Raw genomic sequence first — 13,735 nt, 5'->3', positions numbered from 1 at the left:
TTTGCCACTGTGTAGCATCTTTTTCTCAGGAGCTGATGGGATACAACTTAGGGTAAATGGGCTCGTTAAAGAGAACTTTGAGATTCAAGGCTAGGGTCATTAGAGCATATAATATATTGAACCAAATATTGAAATAAATTTTGTTGCTGGAGGATAATTTGAACATGGCACGAGTTAAGAGGGTGCAAGGGCGGAAAGTCTTCATTTTATCTACTTTCTGGGTTAGTGCCTAATGTAAGCAACAGTTTTAGGTATTACCAGTGGAAGTACCCTAAGATTGTCTTGTACATCAAAAGTTCTCCTGAGGGAGTACAGACTCATCCCTGTGACATGCTGTTTGAAATATGGGTGCTGTACCTTGATTTATCTATTACGTCAAGTTCAAACTGAAATTTGGGGTTGTTTCCATGTCCTAGTTTATTGTCTCTAGATCTTCTAGCTCTTATACAATCATCAAGGGATCACCTCACATTCTAGAAATTATTCAAGCCTTACAAATAAGCAGGAGAAATAGAGAGATTCCGTAATGTCCATGCCTTGGACTACCAGTTCTTGTTCTCAACTAACTAGTAAATGTCAGTGGTCAGTCCACCATGCCTATTGGAATGATGGTGTTGTGAAGGAAGGGGAGTAGAGAGTGGCATTGGTGAGAGTTATGCTGTTTCAGTCTTATCCACTGAAGAAAGGTGTATTTTGACTTCACTATGCCCTATTACTAAACATATTTTGAGTTCACTAAAATTACATTCTAAAGATTGCACTCTCATTCCAACAACTAGGAGTCACTTGGATGTGTGAAAGTTCATGGATCAAACACCATAGATCAGATTTTCAGTGGAGGTCTTCCACATACTCAGTTCAGTGATCAAATTATCTACATTCATCCTAATAATATTTTATTTAAATCTCTTATTTATAGCCTTCTGAAAATATATATTTCAGTTTTATTACCCTATAGAAATTCATTTTTATGGGTCAGGATCACCAAGATTCTTCTCAATGTTGATTATTAACAGAGTTATAATTTACTTATCCATGTTCCCAGACTCTTACTGGAAAAATAGAAGGCAGGACTCCAAATGAAAAAGAACAAGAAGCCACCAGGTTAGGTAAAAGGCTGCAGTTATCTGTGATTTCAGAAACTGATAAAGTTTCAGGATTAGAGTTAGGATTTTGATATAATATTACTATGTCTGTGAAAGTCATAAATCCTATCTGTAAGGGTTAAAAAAGTCTAGAAAACCTGAGCATGGAATCAGATGCTACATCAGAAGCCAAATATTTTCCTAATCTGGTTCCCAGTTTATTCATCAGAATAATAGAAAATAATATTGCTTCCGTTCTATTTTTGTATTCATTTATTATTTGTTGCTTAGTATACTTAGTAGTATCACCACATAGCTCTGTTTTGTGCTGTCTAAACCCTACTCATAGACTTCTTCAATCTCCTGAACACTGTGAAATTTATACTGATCTAACAGCTAAAGTTTCTTAAAACTAGATTCCTGAATAAAATGCAAACACATTCTTCTAACTCTTCAATATAATGCATGTAGTTTCATGTAATATATTCAAGTTTGAGCACTGGTAACAATCCATTTGAAATCGCATTGAATTGTACTTGTGTTTAACTCAATCCCACTGAAATGAATACATTTTAAAAAAAAATCTTACATTTGGTTGGATTTTACCAATTCTGTTTATATAATTTTGTAAGTCTTGTTACTAGACATAGCTTAACACATCAGTGAAACTATTTCTATAATGAAGATGAATTTGAAAAAGACTTCCAACTAGATTCTGTATGGTTTTCTATTTCAAGAGCTGCTTTTAGTTATTATAGGAGAATATAGCTAGTAGTAACACAATCACTGGGGGGAAAACAGTTATAAAGAGTGCAAGATGATGAGGTAATAGCAACATTTTGTTTTTCCTTGTGTGTGTGTGTAGAAAGAGGAAGGGAAAGAAGAAATTTAAATTAATGGCTAACGTGGATACAATATTAATTCAAATGCTTATGATAGTTACCTTTAATTTTCATTAATTAACTATTGGGAAATTTCATATCCTCACCATATTAATGACATAGCTGAATTTTTATGGGTTTTAGGAATGCGAAAGAATGGAACTTACAGACATCTTGCCACTGAATGGGACCATACCATGTGACCTCCCCCTTAAAAAAAACTGATTTGAACTATTATAGGAAGCTTGCATTTTATAATGATTTATTAGTTTTCTTCTTTATACTTCAGTACTGAAGTACTGGTATGTGTGACAAATTATCTTTGTTATCTGAACAGAATTTATGAAGTTATGTCAGGCATCCCCAAATTTTTTGAGCCTGCAGTCACTTTCGAATTCTGACATAGGGTGGTGGGTACAACCACAAAATGGTTGCCACATGGAGTGGAGCCAACCACAGAATCTCAGAAAGAGAGGTTACACATAACTCAACATTCCAGGCAGGAATTCTCCTTGACATTAAGCCTTTTAAAATAAATATATTAATTTAAAATACTTTTTGCTGACACACAGCTGACATTCAGTCTTGCAGTAAAGAGTAGGGTTTACCAGATGTCCTCTTTTTAGAGGACATGTCCTCTTTCTTTTTTCTTTTTTCTTTTTTGGTGTCCATCCTCTTTTGGTCTCCTTTAAAAAAACTGATGGAAATGTCCTCATTTTGGGTTGGACGGTTAAGAATATTCCTAGTTAGTAGCAATTATTATATCTTAAATTGTAGAGGTATTTAAAATGAGATTCATCATAGTGATCACTTGTTTGAAGTAGTCAGTCTTGAAATATGTCCTCTTTTGCTTTTAAAAATCTGCAAGTCCCATCAAATCTCCAGTAGCCAGTCAGAAGCCCTACCAGGCAAAAGCCCACCTGGTCCCACTCACTTTCTAAAAGCACTTGGCAGATGCTAGAAAAGTTGTACTGGGCACTATGGCACTCAGGGGCACCATTTTCGGGACCCCTGAATTATGTTCTTGAAATAGTTTGCTTGGTTTGTCTTCTTCAAGAATTTCTAGAATTAAGCATAGACTTTAGGATACAAATTTCGAGCACTGGATCCCAAGACTCTCTTCTGCTATATCTGGATATTTTTAATGGAGCAAGCCATTTAGTCTGATAGACCAAAGCTTTTTCCCTGGCAACAAGATTATTCATTTAATCAAAGAATCTAATCCCAAATAAATTTGTGTGTGGTTGATATTAGTGGTAGCCTAGCTCACCTACTTATTATTTTTTGGGGGGGGAATCTTCATGTTATGTTATTTTGAAATTACATTTTTAGATTTGTTTAATATATATAAATAGGGTAAAGTATAAACTACAGGATTCCGATTTCATGGCGGACTAATGCATCACATACCAAGTCTCTAGAAAATGGAGCTGTTTGTACTCATTTCCTTTTTACCCATACATTATTTTAGTTGTAAATATTATGGAATCATGGAAGGATGATGGGAAGATGAAAGGAAAGAGATGTAACTGAATTTTTCATTTCGTATATACACATTATTTTAAGATCTATATCCCACCCCAGAAGTATGAAGTGCCACTTGAAAGAATAGCACCCAAAATGTAAGCACTGCATGCACCCCAGTCATAAGCAGGTTTGAAACAGAGGACAGTCTTACTAAAATCCCGTGGGAGTTGTTCTCAAGTAAGGATGCATTAAAATCATGTTTAAATATGATTATGGAAAGATGCACATGAATCTGGCATGTTTGGGGTTTTGTGCATGCATCTTGCACCCCTGGGTTAACACACCTTGCTTGAGACATATGAATACAGGCACTCGGATTAACAAGAGTTAGTTCCTTTTGCTCCAGTAAGGAGGATCTTAAACCAGGGTTTCACCTGTCTGTAGAATCCTGGTAACTAGGGGGATGGGGTAAAATGAACAGGTTTAACATCACACCTATATTTGTATATCATGGCAAGATGAGCTAATGTTTAACCACAGTTTTCAGCATGAGAAGGGAGAGGTAAGAGCAAGGAATGTGGTGTATATACAAACCTGGCAATAGCCCAGGTTTGTGCAATTTTTTTCTTTAACTGTTATATATAATATCTGAATTCTGTGCAAGATACAAATCTATAGAATTCCATTTCTCAAGCAATTCCATCTTAAGTGATAAAATAAAACTCTGCTTTTCTACAATATCAATATATAGTGGGGAATGAAAATTTAAGTTTTTTACAACTCAAGTTTTTTTCATTAAATCATTAAAATAATAAAAAGGAACAATGTGGTTCTTCTGGTGAACTCAAATATAGGTTTGCTTTAAACAGTTAATTTCTATAATTAATAACTAAGTTTATTTGAAGAAAGGCATTTACCATTAACAACAAGCATTAATAACATTGTCTAAGGCAACATTAGAAATCAAATTTCCTCCATTTGAAAGGCATTCTGCCACCACAGTATTCTGACACCTCATTCCTACCTTATTCTCCTGCTGGGTAAATCAATCCTAATTTTTTATAGATTACAGGACATTTTGAAGTGTTTTTCTCAGTTTGTTGCTATGTATTTGCAAGAGTTACAGACACCAAGGTTTAAAGGGCTAGTTTAGGCATTTCTAGTTGGAATTTTGTTTGTTTCAGTATTTGATGCCGATGAAAAACTGCTTTTGACATCGTCACAGTGTCCAGACTGGTTTGCCATGTAATATGGCAGGCTGCTGTTTGCAAATAGCCCTCTTGGGCACACAGAAATAGTTGCATGGTTCTTTGCATCTTGGTCAATAGGATTTAACAAAAAAACCCAAAAAACCTTTTCCAAACAGTGAGGCCCAACAAGCCAAGATATGAAAAGGGATAACTGTAATCCTGAGACATTTCTATGTCAAGTCCAAATAAGATAAAATAACAGCAGTCACGGGAGATAATGTCATCATTCTTGCTGTGCTAATATAGGTCCTAAATTCATGTATGAGATGATGTTGTGACCCCAACATCTCTTTTTTTTTACTACTTCTTTTTAGAAAACTATGTTTATAATTCTCATTTATCATAAAATTATAAAATAAAAATCCCAATAATGGAAATTTACAATTACTATATAATTCTTCTGGGATGTGGAATTGTATAGTATAGTCTGATATTTGTCAGATCTTGGAAGCTAAGGTATGTTGGTACTTTGGAGGGAAACTACCAAGGAAGACTTTGCAGAGGAAGGCAATGGCAGACCATCTCTACTTGCCTTGAAAACCCTATGGAGTTGACATAAGTTGACTGCAACTTGATGGCACTTTACAAACACATATATAGTTCTTCAGTTACATTGAGAAAAATCTCTAATCTTCCTTTCCCCCCTTAATTCACCCTATACTATTTATTATGATCTGTTAAATTCATCAATATCTACCATATTTATGTCTACCAATATGTATACATTTTTAATCAATGTGAACTATTTAATATATATATTTGTGTAGATCGCAAATATTCATGAGGTCATAATTCCACTGTAACACTGGGGTGGATCCAAAATAAATTTTCTTTCAGTTGGACAGAAATTTCCTATCTCACCTCTCCCACTACATTTCCATGAAATACTGCTCTTTTGAGATAGGGAAACATGCAAAACAATGGGGGGGCCTGTAGCAGAAAGAGGAAATGGACAGAAATTGCACCTTCTGTTAGTGAAAAATTTAGTTTGGATCCAATTCATTATTTCCCCCCTCTGCTTATTGTATTTGACCCAGAACTGTTAAGAGTTTATTATTAAAATATCCTGTACTTATTAAATTATCTTTATCCATTGTTAGAGCCAGTTTGGTGTAGTGGTTAAGTACATGGACTTTAATCTGGGAGAACCGGGTTAGATTCCCCACTCCTCCACTTGCTGCTGCTGGATGACCTTGGGCAAGCCATAGTTCCGTCAGAGCTGTTCCCTCAAAGACAGTTTTCTCAGAGCTCTCTTAGTCCCGTCTACCTCACAGGGTTTTTGTTGTGGGGAGGGGAAGGAAAAGGAGTTTGTAGGCCGCTCTGAGACTCTGAGTGAAGGGCAGGGTATAAATCCAATCTCTTCTCTTCTTCTACTAGGTTTTTACAGTATACAATAATAAAATATGCTTATTTATTTAGACTTTACCTTCTCTGAGGTACCAAGACATGGTACAATCCCATGAGCACTGTAGGTTCCCATCTGCTAGAAGATTTTAAAACATGGATTCAGTCATGCAATTTCCTACATGCAAATCAAAGAGCAAAAGATATATACACATGAGAAGGAACATTTCTAAATGTTCCCCAACATTAACATTTACTAGAACATGTAAAGTTAGCAAAATAACTTGCTGGGAGATTGTGTGGCAGGTTGAGAATCAAACACCCTACATGCATATTATAAGACTGGACTGTTTGAGGAAGGCTCGGTAAGATGCTCTGCTGAATATCTGGATTAATTAGTGTACACATATTGACTGTGCCAGGCCCCAAAGATGCTAAATTGGCCCCAAAGATGCTAAATTGACCGTCACGAGGGCTAGGGCTTTTTCGGTGGCGGCCCCCACCTGGTGGAACGAGCTCCCGGAGGAGATCAGGGCCCTGCGGGATCTGGTACAGTTCCGCAGGGCCTGCAAGACGGAGATCTTCCACCAGGCTTTCGATTAGGGGCCGCCGCCACCCCCCCTGTTATTACCATCATTGGGGGGGGGGAAGGGCCCTAGGATGGAATGAAGAAACACCGGAATTGACACCCAATATTAAGGACACGAAATGCCTACCAGGGTGTTGGAAGTGGATGCGGTCGACATCTCCCGAGGCTCTGAGATTGTTGAGCACTTTAATGTATTGTATTTATTGTTTTTAAACTGTAAAACTTATTTTAAATGTAATTTAAATTGATGTTTTACTATGGTAAGATCTTTTACTGTGTAAGCCGCCCTGAGCCCTACGGGGGAGGGCGGGATATAAATCTAATACATAAATGAATGAATGAATGAATGTACTTTAAAAGTATGTTTTAATTTCAAAGTTCATTTTTAAGCTTTGTTTTTCTTCCAAATTACTGTTGACTAGAAGAATGTTTGGAATCAGTGGCATTACACTGCAGCAATTCAGTTTAGGTCTGGGCTAATTCTCATGTCATTTACACATCATAGATTAAAACACCACTATGTCAGAAACTAGTTCATGTGCCAATATGTGTTATTAAAAACCAAAAGCTTTTTAGTGGTTCATGAATGTTCATTTCTAACTTGGTTGCATGTGCTAATATTCTCATATATAAATGTTCATAAAGAAGTCACTTTCCAGAATAATATTATGCCTTCAAGTTTTTGATTTGCATAGTACTGCTGAATTCAGTTACACCCTGATCCTAACTGTATCTATTTGGAAGCAAACCTTTCTGATTGTAGCATCACTTATTTACAAGAAATTATGCTTGGAGTTGCTCCTTAATCTTAGATTTACTCCTGAGTTTCTGTTGCTGTAATAGTTCTGTAATGTTCCCGAAGCCATTGTAGAGTGCCTTTGTAGGGTAAATTAGAAGAAGAACAGGAGGAGGAGGAGGAGGAGGAGGAGGAGGAGGAGGAGGAGATTGGATTTATATCCCTCCCTTCACTTGGAGTCTCAGTGCGTCTTACAAACTCCTTCCCCTTCCCCTCCCCACAACAGACACCCTGTGAGGTAGGTGGGGCTGAGAGAGCTCTTTCAAGAACTGCCATTTCAAGGACAGCTCTGACAGAACTATGGTTTGCCCAAGGTCATCCAGCAGCTGCAAGTGGAGGAGTGGGGAATCAAACCTGGTTCTCCCAGATTAGAGTCCACACACTTAACCACTACACCAAACTACACCAAATTTGATAGAAAGAATAGTTACACACACACACCAGCATGGAAAGGTTAATTTCTCAACTGGAAGTCATTAGCACATTGAAAATGATTACAATAGTAAAAACATACCAACTCAGTGGAAGGTTACAAATCCAATGTTCTTGGTTGTCTGGGCAATTTTAAGATCTTGCTTGATTATAAATTTTGATTGTGTACGATTTCTCATATACAGCAAGGTTTGAGAAATCAGAAATCAATTACTTCACTTCCAGTATATTCATAAAAACATGCAAAGAGATTACTCTGCCTACTTTCCATCTATTAATTGTACAGAAATGTCTAATATATTTCATTTGCTAATTCAGATTTTGGAGAACATCTGCCACTTTTCCGTAGTGGAATCCTGTCATTTTTGACCATCTTTTATATTTTTCAGATTCAAGTCAGTCTGAAAGTCCGAGCCAGCCAACTGATGCTGATATTAAGGACCAGCCAGAAAATGGTAAGTCTGTGCCTGCAGGTGCTTTGAAGAGATAATTGATCATTCTTGTGACTTAAAAAAAAAATTAAATGTGCCACAACAGTGGAGGATAGAGGCTGTGACTTAGAATATTGCTTCACTGGAACAACTGAGCTCCAGCACCTCAGGAACTTGCCTCAGACCTGATGGGAGGATACAGTGGTCTGGGAGATGATAACAACAACTCAAAGGCTTGTTTTGATTACTTGTGTGCCATGTAAAAGGCTTTAGTGGGCTACTGTTGCCTATCCCTTCCCTAGTAATACTGGGCACACTTACATACTTTCAGACTACTTATTTAAGCTCTGTACTTATATACTTTTTTTATTGGTGTCGGTACTAGTGGTCATCCCTTGCATAGGGACCCTCAGGAAGATTGTAGTTCATATAGTGCTGCCTCTTTTCTTTTGCTTCCTTCTGGAAGGAGTCATTGTGTAGACAGAAAGGGCACCATGCTTCCTGCCTGTCCTTGTATGCATACAGTGAGGTTAGGCCACTCATTAATGGAAATAATTCCTCTATGGCTTTGATCCTTGGCTTGCTGCTTTCTGTGTACACTTTCCGGTGCTTGGCTTATCTCCTAGTCCCCAATGTTCTTGTCCTATGATCCATGTTCCTGGCGTTGTCACCAGTGAGGACCTGATTCTGGGCCTCCTCTTCTTGTCTCTTCACTTTGATGTCATGTGATTTCTTGTCATGTACTTGCAGTCCAGACATTGCATAGAACAATGTGATGAAGCTCACAATCCTCTTTCAGGGGGGAAACCAGTAAATTATAGAAAACTGCAAAGGCTAGTACTGGGATAGTATGTGTAAGCATGCAAGTCCACCAACATCTATAATCAGCCTGTATTTTTTATGATTTGATAGCCAGAAGTTGATATTACAATTCTCATTTAAAAAATGAGAATGCATTATTTCAACAAGTCTTCAGTATTCAAATCAAACTTTAAAAAAAATTAGAATGCATTCTTTGTGCTTTAAGTTGCAAGTAACTTAACTTTATCTTAGAAATGAAAGGCACCTTGTTCTTCCTAACAGTATGAAGTACCAAACAATGACATGTAGCAACTCACAAAACTAGTTTGTCCACCTTTCTGGTAAATTGTACTGAACTTGTTAATGTAGCTTAAGAATTCATTCAACTACTTAATTATTTATTTACATAGGGTTGGGCACACTTCGTGAGTCAAAGGAAAGTTTGAAAACCCCCAAAAAGGGCAGTTCAGGCACAGTTAATTGATTTCACTTGGCAGGGATTTATTTGAGTGGCATTTTAGCATGTGCCTTCATTGAATATTGATTTTTAGCATTTATGTAGCATTTCCACTCCTCTCAACAGCCTTGTAAGGTAGGCCAATATTAACCGTCTGCATATTGCAGTTGAGGATTTTAGAGACAGTGGCCTGTCTAAGACTACATAAAGAGTTCATAGCAGAGGCAAAATTTGAAGGAATATCCCAGATCATAGCAAATTTTTAGCCTGTATGCTTCACCAAATCCATGGAGTGTTAATATGGTTAATTAGTAATATACAACAGCAAATACATGGAATTTTCATGTTTACTTTTAATTAGGTGGTGATCAAAAAGCTCACATTGATATGAAATATGGGAAATAAATTGTAGTCACAGGTATTTTTGTGGTCATGGGAACAGGTTTATTAAGAGCATGCCTTTCATCAAAGAAGGTCAGTGTAGATACTATTGAAACTAATTGGCAGTATTGTATATATATTCTTAACTACACATGTCCACATTTTGTGCCAGAGATAGGTGTACAAGGATAGCTGAGATAAATGGGGGACTGGGTGGTGAGGAGGAAATGTGGGAAACCTGTATCTTATCCACCCTTTTTACAAACAGCTCTGGGCAGTATACCAGGTTCAAGTTCTTTTTCTTCTAATTTCATCCTCACAATAACCATGTGAGGCACATTAGACCAGAAGACACCGACTGGCTCAAGGTCACCCACTGAGTTTCATGCTGCCAGTTCCTAGTCTGACACTGTATCCACTGCATCATATTGGGAAAGAGGAGCCATGGGGTCCAAAAAGAGAGAACACTCATGAAAGAAATGATATAAAGTGCATGAAAATGAAATGGATGAGAAGCAGGGTGGCATTAATAATCTGTGCTTAACTGTATGTATAACTGAGTGAAAAGCAGGGTGCAAGAAAGAGAAACAGATGTGGAAGAGGAAGATTGGTTTTAAAGGTCATACCCTTGTCTGGAGGGGTGGCTTCTCTTTCTGAGCTTTAAAGGTCACATTTGTCACATTAATGGCTATTATTAATGAACTGGCCTTCCAGAAACTGGGTGATTACATATGAGCTTCTCTAGGCTTGTAGATCAGGCTATCCTGGATATAAGCAGATGTAGACAGAACACCTATAAAATGTGTGTGTCACCCCACACAAGATCATCCTATCTCCAGTTATCATATGTCTAATTCCAAACTTGGCCAAAGAGTGTGGATCAGCAAAATGGAGCTATGGACAGATTGGGGGGGGGGGGATTCTCTATACATCTAAAGGAAGTCCTTAGTTTGCATACAAATCTGAAATCTAAAAAGCAAAATATATTGGAAGATTAAAACTACCCCAAATAATAGAAACAAGTGGAGGCCCTCAAGACTACTGGGAGGAATCCTATCCTCCTCCCCATCACTGAGTCCAGCACAGCTCCAGGCCCCACCACCCACCTTTGAGTCTGGATCTGGCAACAGCAGCAGGATACATCCAGAGCTGCTCCAGGCCTGGAGTGGCTCCCAGTCCACTCCCAGCAGCTCTGAAGACTAAAGGTAAGTGTGTTGTCTGCATATGTGCAGGCAATGCCTTTTTATTTGGGGGGGGGGATCTAACTCCCTCAATGTAGGTTTGCAGGAAAATCTGTTTAGTGTCAGTTTGGCCCTGATTCACAGATATTGATATCCAGGGAACACAGTTGCTATTATATATATATAAGATACTTGTAACTTTAATAAAATAATGCCCATTGAGAGTGGCCATTTTAGATTGCTAGGCAACCACAACAATATTGCTGAGCCTTCCAAGCCTTGATTTTAAACCTTGGGGCAGCAGGGGTGGACTTTGCTAAAACAGTCCTTGAAAGGGTCCCATCCTCTACTCATCAGAGGAGAACTTATGAGGGACAGGCTCAGCTGTCACACTACCCATCCCAGCCTGGTGATGGCAGCCACCACACACCTGGTCCAGTACAGTGGCCCCACAGCCCAGTACAGTTGCCACCACACATCTGGGCTGGGCCAGTGTCATTGGCCACAATGCAACTAGGCCAAACTTCACCCAGGGAGAGGCTGCCAAGAGGAGTGAAGAGGGGAATACTGAAGAAGGGAGCAGCTAAAGGTAGTTGGCTGGTGGGTGGGAAGAAGAGAAGGAATCAGGAAAAGGACAGAGGCTGTGGGGGTGTCAGGAAAGGGAAACCATCTCTATTTTATAGATCTAAACCAGATCTAAAATACAGACATTTATGCAGAATACAGAAATTTTGTCCTGAAATACACAAATTGTATACTGTAACATCTGTGATATAGTCATCCTATATATATATAAATATTGGCAGTTTCTGGCTCTCCCATTGGCTGTGCTGTGCACTCCATCAGCCATTGGCCCATCAGCCCCCACTCAAGAGTGCTCACGTGCCATTGGCTGGGTCCACTCCACTCCCCCTCCCACTGCCAGCCGTGGCCACTTCCCTGACAGAATGAACTGCCAAAACGGCTCTCTCTCCTGACAAAGATGCTTCTCCTGCTTGGCTCCTCTGGGACAAACTTTTCCCTCAGTGGCTGTTGCTAGGCAACCAAGCTTGGTTCTGTCAATAAAAAGGCAAAGCCAGGAGGCCCATTCAAGGCCTACAATGAGTGGGGAACTCATTGGGACCCGTCGTGACTTAGGTTGCCAGCTCCAGGTTTGGAAATTCCTGGATATTTTGTGGTGGAATCTACAGAAGCCAGAGGGGAGAGGCCTCAGCTGAATAGAATGCCATAGAGTCCACCCTATAAAGCAGTTATTTTATCCTGGGGAACCATTGCTGCCAATCTCCAGGTGAGAAGTAACAACAATGGAAATACAGTGATTTGTAAACTGTAGCCAAAAAAAGTTAAAAGACTGTTACACTGTATTTTTTTTTACTCTGCAGTAAAAATTACTCTCCCAATAAAATAGTTTATACATGGCTTACAAAAATTATTTATTTTGTGGACAATGATACATTCATATTAAGGTAACCCATTAAAGCAACACATTAATATACATACCCACGGCAATGGACCCCTGTTGGTGCTCATTTCCCTCAGCTTCATCAGGTCGCAATCTGTCAGGTGCCCTGAAGCTCATCCAACTATTTATCCCACTGATTCTGGTATATTCCAAATGGCCTCTAGACAAGTTCCCACTGTTATGGACACCTGACCGATTGCGACCTAATGAAGCTGAAAGAAATGAGCATCAACCGGGGTCTTTCGTTGCGGGTCTGTATATTAATGTGTTGCTTTAATGTGTTGCTTTGATACGAACAGGGCTCGGTTCCTGCAGGAGCTCACCAGAGTGATGCTCCTGCAGTAAAGAGCCCAGGGTGTGGACACATGCAGCAAGCCCCACCCCTCAGAAAACCTTGGCGCTCAGCCAAACAAGTCGAGGCCGGCAGGGAAGGAGAACCAGCCTCACCGAGGGACAGATGGCCAAAGGCGGGAGGGACGCTGCTGCCAGGTCGCCTCCACCCCCTCACCCCACCCCACTCCAAATCTGTCAGGAAGCCACCGCTCGCCTCAGCTGCCCCACGCGCCCTGTGCGCCCTTCCCCGCAGTCTGGTCCCGTCCCCTTCCTCTTCCCGGTCTCCCACGGCTGCCCTCTGTAGCAGGGCGCTGTGGGGAGGGAGGGAGAGAGAGAACGCCTGTCCGTAGGCCTGCAGCTGCGGGGCCCTCCCCAGCTCCCAAGTGGATGGCAATTGGTGGGGGTGCAGCCAGGTTGGGAGGAGCTTCGCGGACGCCAGAGCAGTTTCAGCTCGGTCAAGGAGGTGCTTTCCTGCAGAGAGCGGAGCCAGACGGGAGGGCTCATCGGGGTGCTCTGAGGCAGCGGGAGGCGAGCAGCAGCCAGCAGGTAAGCCGGGCATCTGGACTGCCCCATAGCCGCTGGGATGGCTGATCTGCATATTCTTCTGCCTGAACCCAAAGAGACTGGAGTCACGCCGCTTGGCTGGCTCTGAAGTGCCCTCCTCTCCCCCAACTGTGCTGGGTCCTTCTGTACTTCCTTCCTTCCTTGTTCTCTCTCTCTCTCCCCTCTTTTTTTCTTCTCCTCTCGCTTTCTCCCTCCCTCCCTCCCATCTCTCTCTCTCTCTCTCTCTCTCTCTCTCTCTCTCTCTCTCTCCGCTCTACTCAAAAAAAGAACAGGATTGTCCT

General features: G+C 40.1%; 1 protein-coding gene across 2 annotated transcripts in view; it reads left to right on the top strand.

The window, feature by feature from the left end:
- NFIA (nuclear factor I/A) overlaps positions 1-13,735 on the top strand; it is a 493,567-nt gene that overhangs the window by 271,964 nt on the left and 207,868 nt on the right. For both annotated transcript variants that reach the window (XM_015415229.1, XM_015415228.1), the window contains exon 3: positions 8,234-8,299. In XM_015415229.1, coding sequence (XP_015270715.1) covers positions 8,234-8,299 — 66 coding nt within the window. The remainder of the gene's footprint in view (positions 1-8,233; positions 8,300-13,735) is intronic.

The sequence above is a fragment of the Gekko japonicus genome, unplaced genomic scaffold (genome assembly GCF_001447785.1).
Source record: "Gekko japonicus isolate JY-2015 unplaced genomic scaffold, Gekko_japonicus_V1.1 scaffold199, whole genome shotgun sequence".
In the NCBI taxonomy this organism is placed as follows: Eukaryota; Metazoa; Chordata; class Lepidosauria; order Squamata; family Gekkonidae; genus Gekko; species Gekko japonicus.
This window is presented reverse-complemented; position numbering and strand designations above follow the sequence as displayed.